A 23,632-nucleotide genomic window follows, 5' to 3' on the forward strand; every position below is an offset into this window, starting at 1 on the left:
AAGCCACTTAAAAGAGTAGGTTGAATGATATGTAAATGATATCGCAATAACATTTTTTAAATGAGCTCTGGTGGAGTAGTACAGGACACATCAGCGTGCTAACCAAAAGGTTGGCCATTCAAGTCCATCAGCTTTTCCACGGAAGCCTTGCTCCATAAGGATGGGTAGTTTTGAAAGCCCAATGGAGGTTCACTCTGAGTCAGGACTGGCTAGATAAGAGTAAGTCTGGGTTTTGTTTGCTTTGGTTTTGGTTTTCAGTTTAAAAAGAAGAGTTATTAGGAGAAGAGATGCTGGAGATAGTAAATCAAGAACTGGTTTGGTGTTGGAGAGGATGTGACAAGATAGGAATTCTCAAAACATTGTTAGTGAGATTGTAAAATGGTACAACCACTCTGGAAGGCAGTTTGGTGTTTCTACAGAAAGCTGAGCATAGAAATTCAACATGACCCAGCTATTCCACTGCTTGGACTATATACCCTGAGGAAAATAGAGCTGAGACTTAGAGATTTGTACACCAAAGTTCATAGCAGCATTAGTCAAATTTTTTTAACCACCATTTACTGAGTCATTATTTTGTGCTGGGCTGATCAAGGAAAGCAATTTATTATCAAATAGTTCTGGAAGGCAGTTTGGTGCTTCCTCAAAAAGCTAAACATAGAAATTCCATATGAACCAGCTATTCCACTGCCTGGAATATACCCTAAGAGAGTGAGAACTGAGACCCACATGGACACTTGTACACCAATATTCATTCATATTAGCATTATTCACCACTGCAAGAACATGGAAACAGCCCAAAAAGTCCAACCACAATCAAATGGATTGAGAAATTATAGTACATTCAAATGACAGAATACTATGCAGCACATAGGAGAAATGGTTTTGTAAATCACTACCTAACTTGGGAGGGACTCGAGAGTATTATGCTGAGTGAACTAACTCAGTCCCATAAGGACAAATATTGTAGAAGACCATTATTGTAGAACAAGTATGAGAATCCAAGGTGGGGGAAGAGGGGGAACAGAGGGGTGAGGTTAGAGGGGGGAATGTTAATCATAGGGTCACACAATTTGATGGGTGGAGGGAATGATGGGTAAAGGAAATGGGAAAGATCCAGTGTGAAAAACAATGTATGCGAACTTTGTAAATAATCCAATATATTTTAGAAAAAACAAAGACAAACTGGTTTGAGGAGCTTGGCTCCAAAGAGGAGCAGAGAAATTGGAGCTGGAGGAGGAATTCAGTACACAGAAGGGTTTTTGAGGTTTTCTTTTTTTTTTTAAAGATGAGCAAAATAAGGTTGTGTGTGCATGCTGATGAAAATGATCCAATACAGAGAGGGGGAAATGATGTTATAAAATAGAAGAGAATTATGTTGTCAAATCCGTTTGTGTGCGTGGTTTTCGCTGGCAACCCATTGATGCAGGCACTGTGTGGAAAGGAAGACTGTCAGTCAGTGAGAGGAGACCCCTTCCGAAGTCTTGGTCGGCAGTGACTCAAAAACAGATCAGTTAGCGTTGCTGTTGGATAAGCAGCGAGCCCTGGTGGCGTAGTCCTTTGGGAGTTGCACTGTTATACTCCTCCCTGGCAGCTCAAATCCATCAGCACTCTATGGGCATAAGATGGCCAGTCTCCTTTTGTGCATTTTGCAGCCTCAGAAACCAAATGGAGGGTCAGCTGTGAGTCTGTTATGACTCAATGGCAATGAGTTGGGCTATTGGATAAACAATTAAGAGATGGAAAACATGGCATCCACATGGGAGTAGCCCATGGAATCTCATGACCACAAAGACACTTTTTTTTTTCTTTCACTCAACAAACATTTATTATGTGCCTACAATGTGCCAGGCACTGAGGATACAAAGGTAATGCACAGCTCTTGCCCTCAAGGAGCTCACAGTCTAAGGGGTGGGACAGACGTGTAAACAGATCAATTACAATACTCTGTTGAATGTCATCATAGAGGTATAAACAAAGTGCTGTGGGGCTGGTAAGCAAAGGGAGCAAGCAACTCTTTCTGGGAGCAGCGAGAGCATTGGGAAAGGCTTCCCCATGCCTGGCATGCTACAGTGACACACACCCATTGGGGTGGATCATGCTGCTCAAATGTCTCTGGTGCTTGCAAAGCCACGCAAAGACACTTTTAAGCTCATTTTACAAATAAAGAAACTGAGGCCTATAGTAGAGCCCTTTCACCTAACCAGTTGGCTGGGTCTCGAGTCAGGTGTTTGAGCTTCTGTTACAGTGCTGTCTGCTACCATCCAACCTTCCAGAAACAGAGGGAAAGTTTGGGATTCCAATAAAAAGAATAACATAGCCAATATTCCCAGTCTGGAAAGCCAGAAGACTTCCCCTTCAGTAGCGGGGAAATAAGGAAGCTCCATCTGTTTCTACTCCCACCTTCTTCAATGCTTGCCATGAGGAAAGCCTCTCAGCCAGACAGTGTCTCTTGAAAGAAGAAAGTTCCTCTTCCTCCAGAAGCAATCCATTTTGAGGTGGACAGCATCCCCAAACTAAACACTACCCTTTGCCCCTTTGCCTGTCCATATAGATTGAGCAGTCTCCCAGCAAATTATCATAATGAAACGAAATCTTCCAACCGCCTTCTCTTCTCTGAACAGAAGCTGGTTTGTTTGGCATTTATCTTCCAATGTTTTTGCCCAATTCTGAACTCTCCTTCTGAAAGGGGAAGCACAGACAGAATTGGGGCTGCATTTCTGGTCATGGCCAAAGCAGTGTCAAGGTCAACGGAAATATGGATTCGTGGAGTCATGGTACTAATACCAACCCAAATAAAACCCCCTGCCATTGAGTCTATTTTGTCTTATCATAGTGACCCTGCAGAATGAAGAACCGCACCACAGAGTTTCCAGTGCTTATGGAAGCAGACTGATGCTTCATCTCTCTTGCACAGAGCAGATGTTGTGCTTAAACTGCCAATCACTTTACCACTATGCCACAGGGGGTCCTTGCCAATAATAATATGTTGTTGTTATGTTTTGTTGAATCAGAATGGAGCCATAGCTGACCCTCCGGTCAGTTTTCAGAGGCAGTTAATTGCACAGGAGACAATTGCCCATTTTTCTCCCACAGAGCAGCTGGTGGATTGGAACCACGTACCTTTGGGTTGTCAGCATAGTGCCTTATCCAGTAGGCCACCAGAGCTCAGTGGCCACCACTAACCAAAGGTGGCAGTAGTTGTTGTTGTTACATGCCATTGAGTCTCTTGGGACTCATAGTGATCCTATTGTACAACAGCTCTGAGCCCTGCTCCATCCTGAGCCAACCTCATTGTTTCTGACACGCCTACACCATTACCACAGTCACTGAGTCAATCCGTCTCATCGAGGGTCTTCCTCTCCTGCACTGTCCCTCTACCATCCCAAGCATGATGTCCCTCTCCAAGGACTGAGCCCTCCTTGCCACATGTCCAAAGTATGCACAGTTCAAATCCATCAGCTGCTCCACAGGAGAAAGGGGGGTAATGTTCTCCAGTGTGATTCTCAGCTTCTGAAAACCCATTGAAGGGTCAGCTTTGAGTCAGTACTGGCTCAACAGCAGACAGCTGTTGTTGTTAATATAGGGCCTCCTGAAAAGAACCAGCATATTTCTCTAAAACGTGCACGAGTGAGCCGCCAGCCCCATCGTGTGACCAAATGGGACAAATAAATAATTTGCTGACATGGAATTAGAAATTCAGTTCTGAGTTGAGAGGGAAGAGGGGAGAAAGAGAAGCAAACAGAATTTGGGAGGATGGAGGACTGCTGTGTAGAAGCAGCAAACCGTTCACCTTTCGATTATCTGCAGCAACTGAGAGGAGAAATGGCACAGATGACCCTGAAAAGTGGAAGCTCTGAAGGGGCTTTTAAAACACATCTCATGCAGGCATCCTGTGTGGGCTTTGATTGTGTCGTGTGATGTGATGTGATGTTGTTTAAATAGTCCATTGATTTTCATAATTTCGTTTGATTTGGGCCAGGATCAAAATTGCACACCCCAAGTATTAGAACTTGACGCTTGACTGCCCATAAGTGTCCTGAATGTCAAGGGGAAAGCTGACCACAGAGAAATGGCTAATAGGGCGGTTATTGTCCAGGCAGGAATACTGACAGAAGGAGGCAGGCGCTCTGGCCTCAGGGGCCGCCGGGCTCCTAATTGTAATGACCCTGCCACAGCTGTGATCAGGAGGGGTCTAGCAACTCGCACAGCAAGTTGTCTCCCCACTGAAGCTGCAAGAGTAGCTGGGATGTTCTTGCTTCCCCCCACCCCAAGCATCTCCTATTCATCCGTGTGAAACTAAAAAGAGGGGTTTTAGCCCCAAGAAACCCAATGCAACCCATTGCCGTTGAGCCAATTATGACACGCTGCGACTCTGTATGTCACAGAGTCGAATTGCTTCCGAGAGTTTTCTTGGCTGTAATCGTTGCAAAAGTAGATTTTCAGGCCTTTCTTACGTGGTGCTGCCAGGTAAGGTTGAACTGCCAACCCCTGCTGTTGTTGTTATGTGCCGTCAGATCGGAACCAACCTCTAGCTGAACTCTGTGGTGGTGGTGCTGTGAGGTGCCATCGAGTACGACTCATAGTGGCCCTGTGAACAAAAGATCTGAACCCTGTTCTATCCTGCAGCATCCTCACCCTTCCTGACACACAAGAGCCCATTGCAGCAGTCACCATGCCAATCCACCTGGTTGAGGGTCTTCTTCTCCTTCACCGACCCTCCACCCTTTCCAGCATCATGCCCTTCTCTAAGTAATAGCACCTCCTGGCAACATGCCCAAAGTATGTGTTGCAAAGCCACATCATTCTTGCCTCCAAAGAGCACTCGGGCTACACTCTCACCAAGACACGTTCGTTCTCTTGGCTGTTCTTGGGATGTTCAGTGCTCTTCTCCAACACCACAGCTCAAAGGCGTCAATTCTTTTTCTGGCATCCTTATCCATTCATTGCCCAGGTCTTGGATGCATAGCTAGTAATCGGAAAGACAATGGCCTGAGCTGAACCTCTAGCAGGCAGATATTCAGAAGCAGTAAATCGCCAGGGAGATTGCCTATCCTCAGCTGGCAGGTTTGGATAGCGTGCCTTTGGCATTTCAGCACAGCATCTTACCACTAGGCCACCAGGGCTCCCTGCCAGCCATTAGGTTAGTCAAAACTCAAGCTCATTGCCATCAAGTCAGAACTGACCTCCAGCAGGCTTTCAGAGGCATTAAATCACACAGGAGAGTGACCATCTGTCTCCCATGGCAGCTGATGAGTTCCAACAGCCTGCCGTTGGGTTGATAGTGCAACTCCTTACCCACTAGGCCACTAGTGCAAATAATTGACGTAAGCTGTGTCCCTACTGCCAGTCCAGGCTCTATATTGACAGCTCCTTGGGTCCCTCACTTTGTCGGAAGCCCTCCTTACTCAAAGGAGATGCTGCATTTAGCGTCTCTCCTGACCTTTGCCAGCACATCACACCCAATCTACTTCCCCACAAAAAAAAAATTCACCCCCTGACAGGTTGGAAAAACCTCAATAACAGCTCTGGGTGTCTCGTAGGCTGTTTTATAAATGGTTACTTTTATCTAGGATAGCTGATGAGGGATTCCCCCTACTCTAAACTGAGATTAGCGTGGAGGGAGGGGTCAAGGTAAACAAGCGTTGTCTCTGGGTGAGCTACCTGCCTGGGGATAGGATGTGATTCCCATGCAAAAATGGCTATGTAAATGATCAGTCAGTCCAAACACATCAAAATGTTTCCAAGGCTTTCTAGAATCCCAGAGTAGGAAAGGAACCAAGGTACCATCTGGTCTAGCCCCCTGCCTCCAGGCAGGCGGATGATTTCAATTAAGCAAGGAGAACATATAATTGTCAACTTTTCCCTCCCAGAGACCGAGAGTCTGCATCTTTGCAAAATCCCCTTCCCCTGTGCTTTCAGCCTTTGATGTGGGTCAAGAGTCGGGCAAGTAGGATAGTGGTGGATAATGCTGGGAAGAACTATGATGGAAACGGGAGAAACAGAAGGAGCAGAGGCTGCTGGCAGAAGAAGCTGTCAGAGGCTGGTAGGGAAGTTGAGCTGCAAGGGACATCTTTGTAAGCGGAGTGTGGCCTCTCAACGCCACCACAGATGGCTCTGTCTGTTCTGTAACCACTTTGGCTCTCACAGCCACCCCATCCTTTCCATTTCCACTGGCAGAATCCTTTTTCACTCATTCAACAAATCTATAGAGTGAGAATCTATTCTGTGCCAGGCACTGAGAATAGAGAGATGGATGATGGCCCTCCCTCTAAGGATTTGAGCGTTTACTGTCTAGAGAGGAAGACAAGTCCCCATGACAGGCAAACATAATACATTTAATGCAGCCAGTGCTGTGACAGTTCTCTTGTATAAACTGGGCCTCTAGTCCATTCTCTCAACATCCAAGATTCGCTGTCAGAAAAGTATTGCTTGAATCTACCAGCCTCTCACCCAGAAGCTTTCAATGCCTCTCCATTGTCTGCAGACTAAGCCTGATATTCTAGTTCCTCCACACACTGGTCCCAACCATACTTCTTCTGTCAGAGACGTCTCCAAAATACTTAAGAGCAATGATGTCAGTTTGAAGACTAAGGTGTGCCAGAGTCAGGTCATGGTCTTCTCAAACACCTGTTATGCCTCCGAGAGCTAGAAAATGAATAAGGATGAGAGAAGAAGAATTGTTGAAGAGGACTGGGTATGGACTGCCAAAAGAACAAACAGAGATGTCCTGGACCAAGTGCACCCAGAGTGCTCCTTGGAGGCAGAGATGGCAAAGCTTCATCTCTTATACTTTGGGCATGTTCCTAGGAGAGGCTATTCCATGAAGAAGGACATCATGCTTGGAAAGACGAAGGGACAGTGAAAGAGAGGACGACTGTCAAAGAGATGGATTGACACAGTGACTGCCCCAGTGGGCTCAAGTGGGGCAGAGATGATAAGGATGGCACAGGATGGGGCAGGGCTCAGATCTGTTGTTCACAGGATCGTTACAAGTGGTGCTCAACTTGACAACACCTAGCAACAGCAATCCTTTTAGAGGAAGCTTCTGCTTCAGTCACTCTGTTCCCTGCCTCAGTGGACGTCCCCTCCACCTTCATGCCACTGCCTCCATCTGGGATGACTTCTCTCCCCACTCTCTACTTATCAGAATCCTTTCAGGATTCAAATACCATTTGGGCTCCCTCTCTCTCTGTCACTCTCTCTTCCTCCCTCCCTCCTCCCTCCTCCTCCTGCCTGTCTCAGCTGAAAATGCCATCTGCCCTTCCAAGCTTCTGTAACTCCTTGTTTACATAAGCACCTGGCAATATTCAGGCCCGAGACTTACCTTTGCACATACCTTCTCTGTCCTACTAGGCTTTGAAATTCATTCAGCACTGTATTCCCAATACCTAGCACAAGACTCTGATATTTATTGAATGAAGGTCAAATGAAGATAGAAGGGCATTGTGGCCTGGGAGCTGAATCATAGAAAAGCCAAATGGAGTTATTGGTGAGGAAAAGGGGAAATCCAGTAGTTCCTACAGCACGGTCACATACCTGGCATGAGAGGCTAAAGGGTCCTGACCCCTTCATATTTTCTGGGAAAAATAAGTAATGAATTTTCCTTCTGTAATCTTCCATATGTCATAAAAGCAAAGGTAGAAGAGCTTCTCATTCAGACTTTCCCTGGTTTGGTTCTGGCTTAAATTTTTCCTCAAGGGAAAGGAGAGTCCATCCCTTATGAGAAAAATATCAAGTTTAATTATGTCTAAATACCATCTCCCCAACTAAACTCTGGCCCTCAAGGACAGTAATGACTTTTTCTTTTCTTTCATGAGTGTTTCCTTTGATTCCCCGATGTGTTTGTGGTACGCGTGCAAAGACACATCCACTTACTCATGCATGCACACGTGTACCTACTCACGCACGCATGCACGCAGGCACATGTGTACACGGCCTGTCACAGTGCTGGGAAAAGGGATAAGTGTGTTCAGTACTTCACTGGGATACACAAGGGGACACTCTGTAAAATCAAGACCCAAACCAGTTGCTATCATGTCAATTCTTCCAAGGGACCTCTGGGTAGACTTTGGCGTCTATAGCCCCAAACAGGAACTGTGTGTGTACACAGCTCAGGGATGCCAAAATCAGAGCCAAGAAGGGACAATTTTATGGTACAACCCCTCATACTGAACCCACCTCTGATAACTATAAAGTCACATTGAGTGTGGGATCACGTGACTCATCTCAGGTGGCTTTTGCACACCCGGTGAGGTGAGTGCCACCCCCCCCCCCCGCTTGGGGTAGGGAAGTGCTACCATGTTATGGCCTGAGGGGATCAGTGTGGCATATTGGCATGCACTCTCTATACTAAAGGATACAGACACCAAAGAGAAATACGCAGCGTAAGAGATTTTGATTAAACTTGTTTCTTTGACACTCGGTCTAGAAACATGCATTCCCCTGTGATGGAGAAAAGAAAAACGCGAGCAAGCCATAGGAAATCAAACACTGCCTTTATTTCTTATCCACTTTGAGCAATCTTTCCAAAGTTGTGGGGATTATCCATTGACACATACATCTGTCTGTGGCTCTTCCTTTGGAAATGACCCCACTGAAGAGAGGTGGGCCTGCATGTTTTGATCCAGGCTCATCTGAATGACTGAGCACAGACGACACAGCACACTGAAGACACCATCAAATGCAGCCTTGACTGCGGCTGGCAGAGTCCAGTGTGTGAGTTTGGGGGCGGGAGGAGTTCTTAGGAGGCAAGAATGACGAGGCTTCGCCTCACATATTTTGGGCATGTTGCTAGGAGGAGCTATTCCTTGGAGAGGGACCTAATGTTGGGAAGGATGGAGTGTCAGTGAAGGAGAAGAAGACCCTCAACCAGGGGGATTGATGTGGTGACTGGGCTCTAGTGTGTCAGGAAGTTTGGGCAGGGATAGGGCAGGGCTCAGATCTGTTGTTCACAGGATCGTTGGTGGCCCAGGATGGAACAGGGTTCAAATCTATTTATTGTTCTTAGGGTCCCTATGGGTCATACTGGACTCGACGGCAATTAAGAGCAACAACACCTGGAGTTCTTTGTTTATCATACAGTTAGATGCAAATGTGTCCCTCTAAGTAAGAGTGTTGATTCAGTCACATTAAGGAAACATAGCAATACACCTTTCAAACTACCCAGCAAGTGACAAAGGCCATGGAAAATGCCTCCCTCACCAGAAAAAAAGGTCAAGACAGCATCATCTCAGCTAGATCTGTGTGGACACCCACAGGCTACATTGAAAGTTTCTTTTTCCTCTCAGAAGGTTGTTATTGTTGTTGTTATTGTTGGTGCCATCAAGTCAACTATGACTCATAGGAACCCTAGGAACAACCTTGCCCAGTTCTGAACCTTGCCTTATCCTGTGCCATCCTCACCACCTCTGCCATGCTCAAGCCCATTGTGACAGGCACTGTGACACCGTCCATCTTGTTGAGAGTACTCGTTGAGAGTCTTTCTCTCTTTTGAGAATGGGCACTCTCCTCCTGTGCAGCAAAGTGCCTCTGAAAACCTGCTGGAGGGTCAGCTGTGGGTCAGTTCCAATTCCATGGTACACACACACACACACACACACACACACACACACACACACAAAATACTTTTCCTCGAATGATGTCTTTTCCAAGGCTTGGCCCCTCCTGATAACATGCCTGAAGCATGTGACGTGATGTTTCACCATCCTTCCCTCTAAAGAGCATGCTGGTTGTAGTTCTTCCAAAACAGACTTGTTCGTTCTTTTGGCAGTTGATAGAATGTTCAGTACTCTTCTCCTCTATCAAAAATGTACCAGAATATGCTTTCACTCTTGGGAGTAAGTTTGAAAAATATATGACCTCAGACAAAGAGCATCAGTGACGAGGGAGCGAGTTAGGAAACTAGATTTCTCCATGGAGCACTAAAGTTTTTTGGAACATTTTCTACCTGCATATGGATGACTCAATTGGCACCTGATGTGGTCATGTTGTTCTCCTGATTGGCCATGACCACTGCCCTCACCTTTATATAGAATCTTCCATTAACACACAGGGCTGTGTGGCTCGGAAAGACGAGAACTGCCCGTAGGCTGGAAGAACCATTGGGAACCTGCCTCCAGTGCCTCAGGTTAGACGTTCAGGGGCTCAGGGTGAATGAAGAACAGTGAACTTGATGAGGCTTGAGAAAAACAAAACCAATGAAGCCGAGTGAGTTGCTGGTGGTGAAGGAGCAATAAAAAAGGGCTGCCTCTGGAAAGCAGGCTGAGCTGTCCCAGGCACCCTCTTTAGGTATCTGCTGTCTGCAACTTTCCTCCCTGCTGGGAAAAGCAGGTTGGCACCTGGGGAGAATGAAGACTGGATTTGTTTTCCTCTCCTGGAGGGAGGACCAGGCAGGAAAGGTTGAAACTGTGCTGGCCTTTCAAAACCTCTTCCATGCTCCGTTCTCATGAGGGGTCTTGCTCCTCGCAGCCCCAGAGCCCCAGAGCAGGCCATAGGCACATGGGCTGAGCAGAGGAAAGATGTTGCCATTAACTCCAGGCAGAGACAACACCCTTCGGCCTTTCTTCAATAATGAATCTCTAGCTGCATAGTAGCAACCTGCCAACTGTGTTGGCTAAAACACCCTTAGACAAAGGGTATAGCCAATTAAACAACTAGGGCTTGGGGTGGATGTTAAATGACATGTTTGTTTAATAGCTTTTATTTACATACATGACTTTTAACTGATAGTATATACGTGTGTGTGTGTGTGTGTGTGTGTGTGTGTGTGTGTGTGTGAATATAAAATGGGAGAGAGTGATTGTTGTTGGTTCTGACTCACTGGTTTGGATTCATCACTCTCTAACTCATTGAATTGGTTCAAAGTCCAAAGCAGTAAACCATAACAGGAGATTGCTTAGCTTTCTGCCACGAGTGTATTCAAACCACCAAAGACACCGAGTTAGTAACACAGCTCGCTACTAACTACGCCACCAGAGCTTGAGCACTCTCTTGCGCTCTCTTATCTCTCAGGCATTCAGTTGGAACCAACTCATAGCTGACCCTTCACTGGATTTCCAAGCTTGTAAATTGCACAAGGGGAGATTGACCACCTTTCTCCCTCTTCAAACTGCCAGTGAGGTGTGGCCGTAATATAACATAGATTCAGAACTCTGCTTGAGACTGTACACACCTGTGCTATGAAATGAGCTCTCATTCCTTTCTCCAAGTCCACCCAAATCCCAAAATCTAGCATAGATTGCTAATTTTGAGAAAACCCCCTGGGCTGAGTGCTTGAAAGTCTTGGGGATTAACACTTGGGCCGGTTTTGCATCATTGTTGGAGGCAAGGGGGAGTCAGAGCCAGACTCCACTATTGTGCCCAGCATACCCTGCTCACATTGAGTAGAAAGAATATAATTGTTTAACATTTTAAAAGCAAATCAAAGTGCTTAAATATTTTGTAATTTGCAACTTGCAAAGAAAACAGTAATGGGTTTCCGAGTGCATGTCTTTACTTTTAATGAAGTGTTTATTTTTCATGGTTCTATTGGCAATAAAAGAGCTGCTCCACTTCAAAAGCCTTCAGGGAAGCCGTTTCCATTTGGAGGACAGTGAGATTGCCAATAATTCTGATTTTTTTTTTTTTAAAAAAAAGTAAACTCACTAGACTATATTCCTAGATATTTTACTGCCTATTATCCCAGGTAATTATTTTGTGTCTCTTACTCATATAAGCAAATTACAAAACATTATGTACTATACTCCAAAAAGATTTTAAAAAAACAACAACCAACTAAATGACACCGAGATCAGAGGGTTCCAAAATGTTTTAATGAACATGTTTCCATTATCTCTGTGCTTGTTCATTTTGTTGGGAGAATGATTCACTCATTTCAAATTTGGCAACTTAAACAGCAGCAAATATAATTTTCCTATCACAATGCAAAGTCAGTTTTATTGGCCTTCCTGGGCTTTTGGGGGCGCCCCCCTCCCCACCCCGCAGGCCTCTTTTTATGCGTCCTTTTCCTTTACCAACACCGCCCTCTGCTGGTTTATTCCACTCATTGCATCCAACAGGATCAACCCAAATTGCAAACCCAAGTCTCCTGCAACATTGCACACAGCGGGACATGATTCATAAATCAGTTTTCCACCCTGGTGATTCATTACCAGATATATTTTTTTTCTGTAAAACAGCACAGCTCAAGGAAGTCATCAAGAATTCAGAAGCTGCAAAAAATACTTTCGTTTGATTAATCATCTCTCTGACCTTTTTCTTCTTATTGAACAAGGTTAATAATACTTGTTATCACTCAAAGTTAGACTGTATTAGCTGCCAACTGATTTTTTTCTCCAGTTTGCACAAGTCTGCTATCACTGCCGATGGGTTTCACAGTTGGGATTGGTTACATTTCCCAGGTATGACCCCGAGGGACATCTGACCAATGCCACATTTCCCACCGGAGAAGTCAGCAGCTTCCACAGTGACCTGGAGAAGCTGACAAAAGTGGAACTGGACACTTCCAACCGCGAAAATGTCCTCATGTCAACCAACTTGACGGCAATGAGTACTATATACATTTTAAAACAAGGTAAGACCATTTCCACCTTCACCCGGATATCAGAGCACCCATCCTAAATTCTACCCATAAGCCTTTGCACACTGTTAAGAGATTCCACCTCTGGCTGTGAACATGGCTGCTGCTCCCTATTTCCCAGCTTGGGGGGGCTGAAACCCAAACCAATCCTCACCTTTCACAAGTTCCCCTCTGTGGGAGTTAGCAGGTTAAATCTCTACTCTTCCACCAAGTCATTTCCCAGCACGTGGCCATTTGTAAAGCTTTGTTAGTCTCTAAGTTATATTAAAGAAGTGAAGTCTGTGCCCCATCTGAGCTCAGCATTCTAGATCAATGCTGACATGGGTGAATAAGAAGGACAAATTACCATACGTACCAGGAAGGAATGTAAGTTAAATGAGGTATTAAAAGCTCATTCTAGTCAAAGAAAGTAGGTAGGGAGGTTGGATTTGGAAGGAATGTCTTGAAAGCTAGAGGGGAAGTGATAAAAGAAAAAGAGGTTGCTTTCTGCCTGCCACGGGACACATTTTTCTGCTGGCTTGTGGGACAAGACATGTAACTGTCAAATGTTCAGATTCGCTATTTTTTCTGTTTTAAATGGGAAAAAAACCACACCAACAACAACAAGAAGCACAAAACATGAGTGCCAATTCTTGTCAATGTTAGATCATTGCATGGAGGACAGCATCTGTGATGGTGTCCCCAGGTGGCAAGAACACTGAGCGGGGAATTTCACACTCTTCTCATTGTCGCTCGCAGCATATCAAACTGAGCAGGCCAATCCAACAAGTCAGAGGGAGTTTGTGAGGGAATTCTTGAAAAGGGGAAAACAAAAACAGCCTGCAGTGTTCCACAAGAGCCTTTTATTCAAGAAACAAGCTGCCCCAGCTGGTAAAATAACAAGATCCAAACAGACAGAGGGTGGCTGCCTGTCAGCTTGGTGGCCTCGCCCCAAGGCAGTTGGGTCCACAGTGCCCCACTTGCTCCTCCTTTTCCAAACTTGCCTCCTAAAGAGAAACTGGTCTCTCTCTCCTCTCCCCTCTCCCCTCTCCCCTCTCCCCCTCCCCACTCTCCCCGCCCCCTTTCTATCTCTCTGTCCACCTCTCTATCTCTGTTTCACCCTCTCTATCTCTCTCTCTCCCTGCCACCCCCCTGCCCATCTGTAATCCTTCCTTCTCTTCCCATTCACTCTTCCTCCTTTGTTGTTCTTGCCTACAGAAAATACCCAAAGCACCTATCGGGTGAGTCCAGACGGCTCCCTGCGTGTCACCTTTGCCAGCGGGATGGAGATTAGCCTCAGCTCAGAGCCCCACATCCTGGCCGGGGCAGTGAACCCCACCCTGGGCAAATGTAACATATCACTGCCTGGAGAACACAATGCGAACCTCATCGAGTGGCGGCAGAGGAAGGAGCAAAGCAAAGGCAACATTTCCGCCTTTGAAAGGAGGCTCCGGGTAAGGCTTGACCTTATACAAGACGTAAAACGTGCACCATATTGTCGAAAGAAGTTGTCCAGCTTCCCTGCCCTGAAGGCCTCATTCTCCAAAGCTTTTCTAGGTCACTGGCTGGTTCATAGTGATCTAGTAATCCAAGTGTGGGTGCTAATGGCTGGTAATGAGTCCATATCCTTAAATGAGCATTCTAATAGGAACTTTCTTTGTCATTAGCCAAGTGAAATGCTTTAATAGTAGCCATTTCAGGCGCCAAGATAGTCTACATGGAACAATGTTTAGTCATTTTACATGCTTAGCCACAAGGCCCACCCGCATTCCTCTCAGCACACCTTGGAGATGGTCCGCAAGTACACTAGGTTGACTAAGGTCCTCCTGACTTTTCACTTTGTTCAGGAAGCCAAGGCAGACACACTCAGGACAATGTAGGACATAAGGTGACATCTGGACAAAGGCAGGATAGAAAGGACAAACAGTGAATGGTGTCACTGCCATGAATACAGATGAAAGCCCCGAGGGGAAAAGGCCCTGGACTCCAGTTGGGCTAACCTGCTCAGAGAGAGCTTCCTGGGGGAAATGAAAGGTTAGGGAACTTTTGAATTCCTGCCAAGCATAACTCGCCACAGCTAACCAAAGAACTCTCGGCCAAAATGCCTTTTATGCAGCACGCAGAGCCCACGAATGCCGCAGCACTCCGTCTACCTGTCCCTTCTTGAACATTAACCAATGTTAAGATGACAAGCCCAACTTTCCAAAGATAGTAACATTCAATATTAGCCCCAGAGCAACTGTCAGCCTGAGGGAAGCCATCAGTCACTATTGAAGCCAGGCCTACTTTGAGCACCTGTGTGACACCTGAGCATAGCCAGAATGCTGGTGTTTTATTCACACACACACACACGGAAAAAATGCCCTCACAGGACAAAATTGGAGACCTTAAGAAGACAGTGACTAGGAACCACCATCCAATGAGCCAATTGCAGGGAAAAGCAGTGAAACCAGTCTCCTGGCTTAATATGGGCCAAATAACAGTGCTCACTTTCCAATCAGTTCTACAGCTGATACACAGATTTCAGTCAGTGTTTTTGTTTTAACAGCCACTGGAGTTGTCCACATGCAGAAGGCAATTGGAACAACTTGCTACTATTGACTGGTTTCTAACAGAATACTTAGCAGACAGTGCCTCTGGATTGAAACGTGAAACCATTCCAAAGAGGCCAACCTGGTTGTGTGGGCACCACTGAAGGGTTCTAACAGAAGAGTTCTTCTAGAAGTTGGCATCTCCTGGGTAGAATTCAAGATGGAGATGTCAGATAACCTGACATAACCTAGTTTTTTGGTTGGGTTCTCTTTTCTCTTCTCTTCTCTTCTCTTCTCTTCTCTTCTCTTCTCTTCTCTTCTCTTCTCTTCTCTTCTCTTCTCTTCTCTTCTCTTCTCTCTTTTCTTGTTGTGTACCATCGAATCAGATCCAACAGGCACAGGAAAAGATTGCCCCTCCTTCTCCAGCAGAGAATCTGGTAAATTCGAACCACACACCTTCAGTATTGCAGCACAGCTTCTTGCCACTAGGCCACCAGAGCTCCCTATAGTTTTATAACTCACTTTGATAGGACTCTATTTCCTTCATCGGCCACTTGCCCTTTTCTCAGCACTGTGTGTGACAGGCTGCGTTTATGTGTACATATGTTTGTGCGTGTGTGAGGGTACATGTGTGCAGATGTGTATTCCCATGGAGCAAAGGAATTGTTCATGGAGGAAATCCAGATTTCATTCCTGTCCTTGAGAAACATAGAGCTTAGTTGGGGAAAATGATGTTTAGATCTTATTTAAATCATATTTGTTCCCTCATAAGAGATAGACTGTCCTTTTTCTTGAGGGAAATTTAAGCCTAAGCCAAACTGGGCGGTGCATAAATGTTAGAATTATTCACATATGACTTATCAACCTCATGGATTCATCACAGGGGAAAAAAAGGGATTACAAAACTTGATCTTTTTGTGCCACTCCTACGCTTAGAACTTTCCTAAAACATGAACCAAGTCATACGCTGTGTGATTTTTTCCATTTTTCAGGATAATTTATTTGCACTATTTTCTCCTCCTCCATATGCACAGATAATAGAGTCTAAACTGTACTTTACATTCCATATCTCAAATTGTGCTTAATGCTGGAAAGCTAATGGTCATAATGTAGAGACACTTTAGTGGCAAGGAGTGCTATTTCAGATTTGACCAGTATCCCATCCTGTGGCATAGTTAAACACATCTGTGAATTAGCTATTTAGAGCAGGGGAAAAAAATCAAGGCTTTCTTCTTTATGTGACTTTTAGAGTACTTCCTAAAGACCCTTGAACTGGAAAATAGATCCTTTTATTAACTAGGTAATGTTACTGTGCCTGCCCCAGAATCCTAACAATAGCAATCCTTCACATAGAGAAGGAACGCTGAGGCACAATGGTTAAGCAGACTGGTAACCACAAGTTTGGAAGTTTGAACCCATTGACCACTCCATAGAATAAAACACTTGGTCCTGTAAAGATCACATCTAAGGAAACCCTCTAAGGCAGTTTTCCTCCACCACACGACTCACTTGTGTGTCACAACCAATTTGACAGCATCCCACAACAGCAGTGCTTTCAAGTTAACAGAACGCGGTCATAGCCAGGATTTTTATGTGAGTGCCACAACTCCCAAGCATTGTTATCCCCAATTTGCAGACAAGGAGATCAAGGCCCAGAAAGGTTAAGTGATTTGCCCAAAGTCAAACAGCTATTAAGGAGCGAAGCCAGGACTAAAATGCAGGTCTTCACCTGGCGCAGCACTCTTTCCACTACATCATGCTGTGCTGCCTTGTTCCTTAAAATAATTAATCTATAAATCATCGCCCCACTCACTAGAGCCACCTTGGCAGGACCTGGCTCTTCAGTGCAATGCTGACAAAAAGAGACAAATAAGCGACTCTAATGTACTCTTGGTTGAGGACAACGCAGGCTGGCCTCCAGACAGGGAAAGCTTGGAGGAGTCCAGGGGAGAAAAGGGACTAACCGACTCATTCATACCTGCTCTGCACATCCATAGGCAGTCCTATTTGATGCTCTTCTTTTTCTTTTTTTTTTAACTTTAGTATTTTGTTTATTTTAGAGTTGTATTTTAGCACTGCCTCAGTTTCCCCAGATTTGTTGTTGTTAAGTACCAGTGAGTCAGAACCGACCCATAGCTGACCCTCCAGAGGCAGTTAATCACACAGGAAGAGAATGTCCATACTTCTCCTGTAGAGCAGCTGGTGGATTCAAACCATGTGCCTTAGAGATTGCAGTGCAGCTTCTTGCCATTAGGCCACCAGAGCTTGCTTTTCCTCAGATTGCTTCTGTAGCTGTTATGTACCGTTGAGTTGGAACCGAGCCATAGCTGTCCCTTCTGTGGGTTTTCAGAGGCAGTTAATCACACCGGAGGAGATTGCCCATCCTTCTCCCGCAGAGCAGCTGGTGGATTCAAACTGCGTGCCTTCGGGATTTACAGCACAGCTTCTTGCCACAAGGCCTAGGCCTATATAAATTAATAGAATTTTTTTAAAAATGAAGGCTATGACACAGGCCCAAAAGGTAGTTATGAATTCCATTTCCACAAGGCTCTGCTTTCCTTTCCCCACTGAGCTCATTTCCAGGATGATGATGTTTCATTCCCAGTGGCTTTTCAAGGGGCAAGATGAGCTGAAACCATCTTACTTCCTGGGCCAAATATGCTGTCTCCCATTTGTCTACATGCCTGTGAAGAATCAACCTCTCTGATGCCTTAAGTGCTTAGAGACCTCAGGCTAAGTTGTTCACTCCTCTTGACAGAGCAGCCATTCCAGAGCCAGGGCAAGTGGTGGAACCAGAGCTGCTGAGTCATAAAACCCGGTCACTTCATCACCCACTCATTGCTGTCAAGTCAATGGCGACTCAGGGACCCTATAAAACAGAGTGGAGCTGCCCTGTGGGCCCATAAGGGGCAGATAGTCACACACTGGAGAAACCCTGAATCAACTATGGGGAAATCGAACCCCTTTAAAAAAATAACAAAAACTCGAAAGGTGTGATTGTCATTTGTAACTGTGGTGCAGGCAGCAGGTCATAAAGCACTAATTGTTCCAGCACAAAGTGACAGGTTCATTTAAAGGCCCATTTGGTGGCATGATGGATGTCAACCGCTCAAAAAAAAGCTACCGGTCACTCCCGCCCCAAACCTCCTAGCTGGAAAGAAAATCCCAGAAAGGCACAGACCTGTCTTTGGAGATAAAGCAGCCAACTCTGCCTTTCGCCAGTGATCAGTGATCTTTATTCCATATAACGTCAGGGTCCCCGTCAAGGTGAGGAAGGTAAACTGCCGGGGAGCGTGCCGCTCTGCACAGCCTGAGCAGACAAGGGATTTGTTACGGCACGGCCATCCTTCACTAGCTCCATTAAGTGTAATAAATCACATTAACATCCTGAAATTTCCTTTCTTTTCAAAATCCATTTGCCCCCTCCCCCAACCGCGGTTGCATTTGAATCATCTTCGTATCCAGTGCATGCATCTTCTTATCTGCTACATCAATCTGTCCCCATAAATACATTTCCCTGGCCAATGGAGACAGTAGAGTGCAGATAACGACAGAGGCTGTTGTAAAGGAATTGGACGGTCACCAAAAGCAAACCGGTTTAGGAATTGCACCTGGATTGCACCTTACTATGTTCACGGGTAGTAAAGCTGCGGTGCGAGACTGGTCCATGGTGTTAGATCCCAGAGCTCTTTTCCGTGATTCCGCAGACTGTGTTGTGAGGTAACAGCAAAGCAAACGCAGAACCGCAGCCTCCTTTGTTAAAAAAAACCCAAAGTTTAAAAATGCAGGTGGCTTAGAGCTCCAAACCAAAGTCATAAAATCAAGTAGGACGATTATGTGTTTACAAGCAAAATGAAACAAAGACTACTCTAAAGCCCTCACAACCGAGTTCCTTTTTCTTTTTTTTTCTACCCCCTCCACTCAAAGATCCCTGAGGACGCAACTCCTGGGTTGTTTTTTTAACTGCACCACTTGAACGTGTATATGTGAGCTGAGCCCAATAGAAACCCAGGGTCCCAGGCTGACAAATGCTGGGGTATTTGGGAGGCAGCCAAGAGGGTTCTAGAGGATCCCCTCATTCTCTGAAAATGGCTTTGCTGACAGGGCACTCAGCTGCTCAGAGGTTTCATTGGCTTCACACTACGCTAACTTCTTCCTCCCCAGGCTTGGTGGAGGGAATCGTTTTGTGAAAACGTAGATAAGGGACCTGAGTGGAGTTAGACTGCTCTATTTTTAAACAGAGCGGTAATGTTCAGACCCAAATACCTCTACTCTGGTCGCCTAGTGGTAAGAAGCTGCGCTGCAATGCCAGAGGCTCACAGCTCAAATCTACAAGCTGTTCCACATGAGAAGGATGAGGGAGAAAGTTGGAGAGTCTCCTCCCATGCTATCAACTAACCCACTGGAGGGTCAGTTATAGGTTACTTCTGACTCAACAACAAAAAACAACAAACCCCTAAGGGGTCACCTGGAGACAGGAGAATTCTGGCATGAGAGCCACTGGGCAGAGTGGCTTTTAAAAAAAAAAATCTTTGGGGACCTGGTCATGTAGTAAGTTAAGCGTTGCGCTGCTAACTAAAAGGTTGGCAGTTCAAAGCAACTGATGACTCTGAGGGAAAGACATAAGTCCTTCTGCCCTGTAAAGGTTTACAGCCTCAGAAAACTTATGGAACACCCCCCATTCTGTTTTGCAGTCTTCCTGCGTCAGAATGGAATTGACAGCAGTGAGGTTGGGCCATCAAATTGCTGTGGAGTCGGAAGTGACTCATAGCTGCCCATCCACTGCGTTTTCAGAGACTGGTCCCACGGATCTGCTGGTGGATTCAATCTGCCAGAAAGGTGCATCCTTTGAATTAGCAGAGTAACTCCTTATGGACTACACATCCAGAACATGTTGTTGTTAAGTGTTGTTGAGTCAGGTACAACTCAGTGACCAGACTGAACCCTGTCCTCCCCCACACTATCTTCATCATCTCTAACACATGTGAGCCCACTGCTGCAGTCAGTCCACCTGGTTGAGGGTCTTCCGCTCTTTGGCTGACCTTCCACCTTTCAAAGCATGCTTTCCCTCTCCAAGGTGTAGCCTCTCCTAGCAACATGCACAAAGTATGTGAGATGAAGCTTCATCATCTTTGCCTCCAGGGAGCATCCTGGTTGCAGTTTCTCCAAGATATAATTTGTTTGTTCCTTTGGCAGTCAGTGGGATATTCAGTACATTGCTCCGGTGCCACAACTGAAATAAATCAATGTGCGATTGTCAAGTCTACTACATTGTTTCTATCCATTTTCAGAACTTCAAGGAAGTTAAAAATGCAGTGCATCTCTTGAGCTGCATTCAGGCTATTAGGCCCATCTCACTGATTCACCTTGCCTCTGCTTCAGCAAGCATTAAACAGATGATGCAGTTGCTCTGTGTGCTGAAATGCTAGGCAGTGCCCTTGAAAATTCAGCCTTCTCCTCTGTATTGTTGTTCTTGTGTACCAAAGAGTCAGAAGAGACCCATAGCTGACCCTTCAGGGGGTTTCCAGAGGCAGTAAATCACACAGGACTTGACTGCCCATCTTTCTCTCAAGGTGCAACTGGTGGATCTGAACCATGTACCTTTGTGTTGGTAGCACAATTCCTCACCACTAAGCCACCAGAGGTCCCCTTTCTCCTCTCTGTTCTGATCACAAATGACCCTTGAGCAAATTTTGTACAGTTGAATCATGGCCAACTGCCAAATTTTAAAAAGTCCCAGTCAATTATGAACAATTGCTTATAGTTCAAATAGAGACCCTTACCCTATCTATTGAAGTGATTTTTTAAACTGATGTATTGAGGGGGGCCTCACTTAAGCAATTCAGACACAAAACCCCTGTCTTATCTGGTCAATTCTGTCTAATAGTGACCCTGTAAGACAGGACAAAGTAGAACTGCCCAGAAGGTTTCCAAGATTGTGGTCTTTATGGAAGCCAACCCCCACATGTGTCTCCTATGGGGGAGCTGGTATGTTCTAACTGCCAACTTTTCAGTTTGCAGACAAGCCCTTAAAACACAGTGCCCCCAGGCTCTTTTCCAGACACAAACATCTTAGGAAAAGCGGGAAAAGACACTTGGTGGGAGGCAAAGGTTACCTTTCTTTGGAGCTTACAGACACGTTGATCTCTGCTGATAGCACTGTCCATGATTCTGCAGGGCGCTCTCTCCACTCTCTAGTCCACACATGAACCAAAATCATGCCATTCTCCTTACTCCTCTTGAGCAAAGCTGAGATAGGCTTTTATAAAATAATAACAATAACCCCAGGGGAAATAAAAGAAAAATTAAAACATAGATCCTTTTTGTAATATATACATTTTAAAAAAAAAAGCCAAAACCAGCCTTCATACTACAATATACAGTTCATCAGTTACCAGACTCAGAGGTCTTGTTCAATGTGACATCTGCCCAACGAGATCGTTTCTCTCTTAGGATAGACTGTCTTAGTTAGCTAGTGCTGCTGTAACAGAAAAACCACAAGTCGATGGTTCTAATGAACAGATATTTCTTTTTCTTTTAGTTTAAAAAGCTAGAAGTCTGAATTCAGGGTGCTAGCCTGAGGGCAAGACTTCCTTTGTCAACTCTCAGGAGAAATGTCTAGTCTCGGTGGAATCGATTCCCTCCACACCTCATTTCCATGTATACTTCTTTGCTTCTGTCACTTATCTGCTTCTTTAAATCACAAATTTGAATATGCTAAAGACACACGTAAAGGAACCCTGGTAGCCTAGTAAGTAAGGAGTTGTGCTCTGTAAGGAGGAAAGATGGGCAGTCTCCTCCCATGGGATTCACGACCTCTGAAAATGACTGGAGGGTCAGCTCTGAGCGGTTCAATCTGCTGTGGCCTCATTAACATGACAAAAAAACCCCCCTCTATACTCAAATGAGATTCCATCTACAGGGAATGTTGGAGGGGATGTGAGGAATACAGTTCAGTTCTTAAGGGGAACTGTTTCCAAATTTCTGTCCTTTCTTTGCCCTTCTCTTTTCCAAGGTTTGGGTTCTGTTTGGAAGGAGACTAGAAATAAGAATTGATAACTCACACTGGGGTCAAGCACTTGTATAAGTGGAGTTTCCCAACCTCAAGCAGGCCCCTCAACAGTTTGCAGTGTTCAGCCTAGTTCTCTTCCCTACCTCAGTGGCTAGAGGCTCAAAAGCAACTCAGAGCCCTGAGAAGGGGTGTGTCAAGTGCAGCCAGGAAATTGCCCGCCTTCCCAATCTGCTCACATGTGGCTGCCATGAGAAATGCAGGTAGAATCCGTGACATCTTCGGCATTTAGCTGGATGTCACATTAACCTCCCAACTGGATTTGGGAAACTGGCATTCCAACAGCACCTGAATATCAGGACACACGATCCCGAGATGGAGACACACAGTTGCAGAACTCTTGACAGGCAGAGCAAGCACTTTAGGCAGTGTTTCCCTCCGCTCACTTGATCGTGGATTTCTTAACCATGATCCCGCTTCTTGTGTAGCTCTAATGACTTTATTGAGAAAGGCGTTCTTGAGTAGTAAACTTAATCTATCAGGCAAATAAAACCCCAAATTCAGTTGAACTGGAAATCACTTGTTACTTTGGCTCTTTAGCTAGCGTTATAACATAAATTGCAACCGTTACAACCGTCTCGCCGAGTACATGGATACTTTACAGCTGTTGTAAATGAACGGTTTTACAGTTGGAGATATGTGGCTATAAAAACCACAGGAAAGGTAGTTGAGGAAAGAACACCTGGTCCCTTGTAGGTTTCCAAGCCCTGAGTATCAAAAGACAGGAAATATGTGCATCTCTATCACCTTTTAGGTGATAACAGCAGGTTAATGTACTACAACACTGCATGCATTGGCTTCAGGTTGCTCAAAAAGTGGTGGTTCCCAATCTGTGGCTCTGTGGTTTGAATTAAACCTGTCCCTGAGGTGAACATTGTCTCCCTCAAAGTGTTTGAGTATCAAATTATTCTTTGCTACAGATTACATAACAAAAAACCCTGTTGAGATTCTCGCCTCTTCACCTGTAAATATGACTGTTGAGAAATAGAGCTTTTCTTCTGTCATGCTAACCAGATTATACCACTGCATTATGGGTCCTAAGCCTAATAATTTCTAAATTGGTTTCATTCAATCGCTCATATACATTTTGTTTTATAAAATTAATTATAATTGTAATTGCCATTATTTACAAAATCATTTTGAATCCTTGGGGTGCCCTCCCTTTCCGTTCACCCTACCCTTCCACTTGCTAATCTCTGCATTCTCTCCCTCCCCCACACTTCCTTTCAGTTCCTGTCAACTCCCAACAACTGTTTCCATCCATGTATAAACCTTTCCTTAGTCCTTATTTCCCCTTTATGCCTCCTCCTCCTTCCTTCTCCCTATTCTATCAGTTCTATTCTAGGTAATTGAAATATATTCTATTCTAATGAATTAAAATATACATAAGGTCTGATTGTCCCTTTTTTCCTTTTTTTATTATTAATTTTAATAGACATTTACAGAGGTTTTGGATTTCCATTCATTCATTGCTGC

General features: G+C 45.1%; 1 protein-coding gene across 3 annotated transcripts in view; it reads left to right on the forward strand.

The window, feature by feature from the left end:
- The window catches only part of TENM1 (teneurin transmembrane protein 1), a 795,992-nt gene that overhangs the window by 745,165 nt on the left and 27,195 nt on the right, over positions 1 to 23,632 (forward strand). For all 3 annotated transcript variants that reach the window (XM_006885054.1, XM_006885055.1, XM_006885056.1), the window contains 2 exons: positions 12,399 to 12,571; positions 13,775 to 14,010. In XM_006885054.1, the coding sequence (XP_006885116.1) occupies positions 12,399 to 12,571; positions 13,775 to 14,010 (409 nt within the window). The remainder of the gene's footprint in view (positions 1 to 12,398; positions 12,572 to 13,774; positions 14,011 to 23,632) is intronic.

Source organism: Elephantulus edwardii, unplaced genomic scaffold (assembly GCF_000299155.1).
Source record: "Elephantulus edwardii isolate Elephantulus edwardi_28Jun2011 unplaced genomic scaffold, EleEdw1.0 scaffold00040, whole genome shotgun sequence".
Classification (NCBI taxonomy): domain Eukaryota; kingdom Metazoa; phylum Chordata; class Mammalia; order Macroscelidea; family Macroscelididae; genus Elephantulus; species Elephantulus edwardii.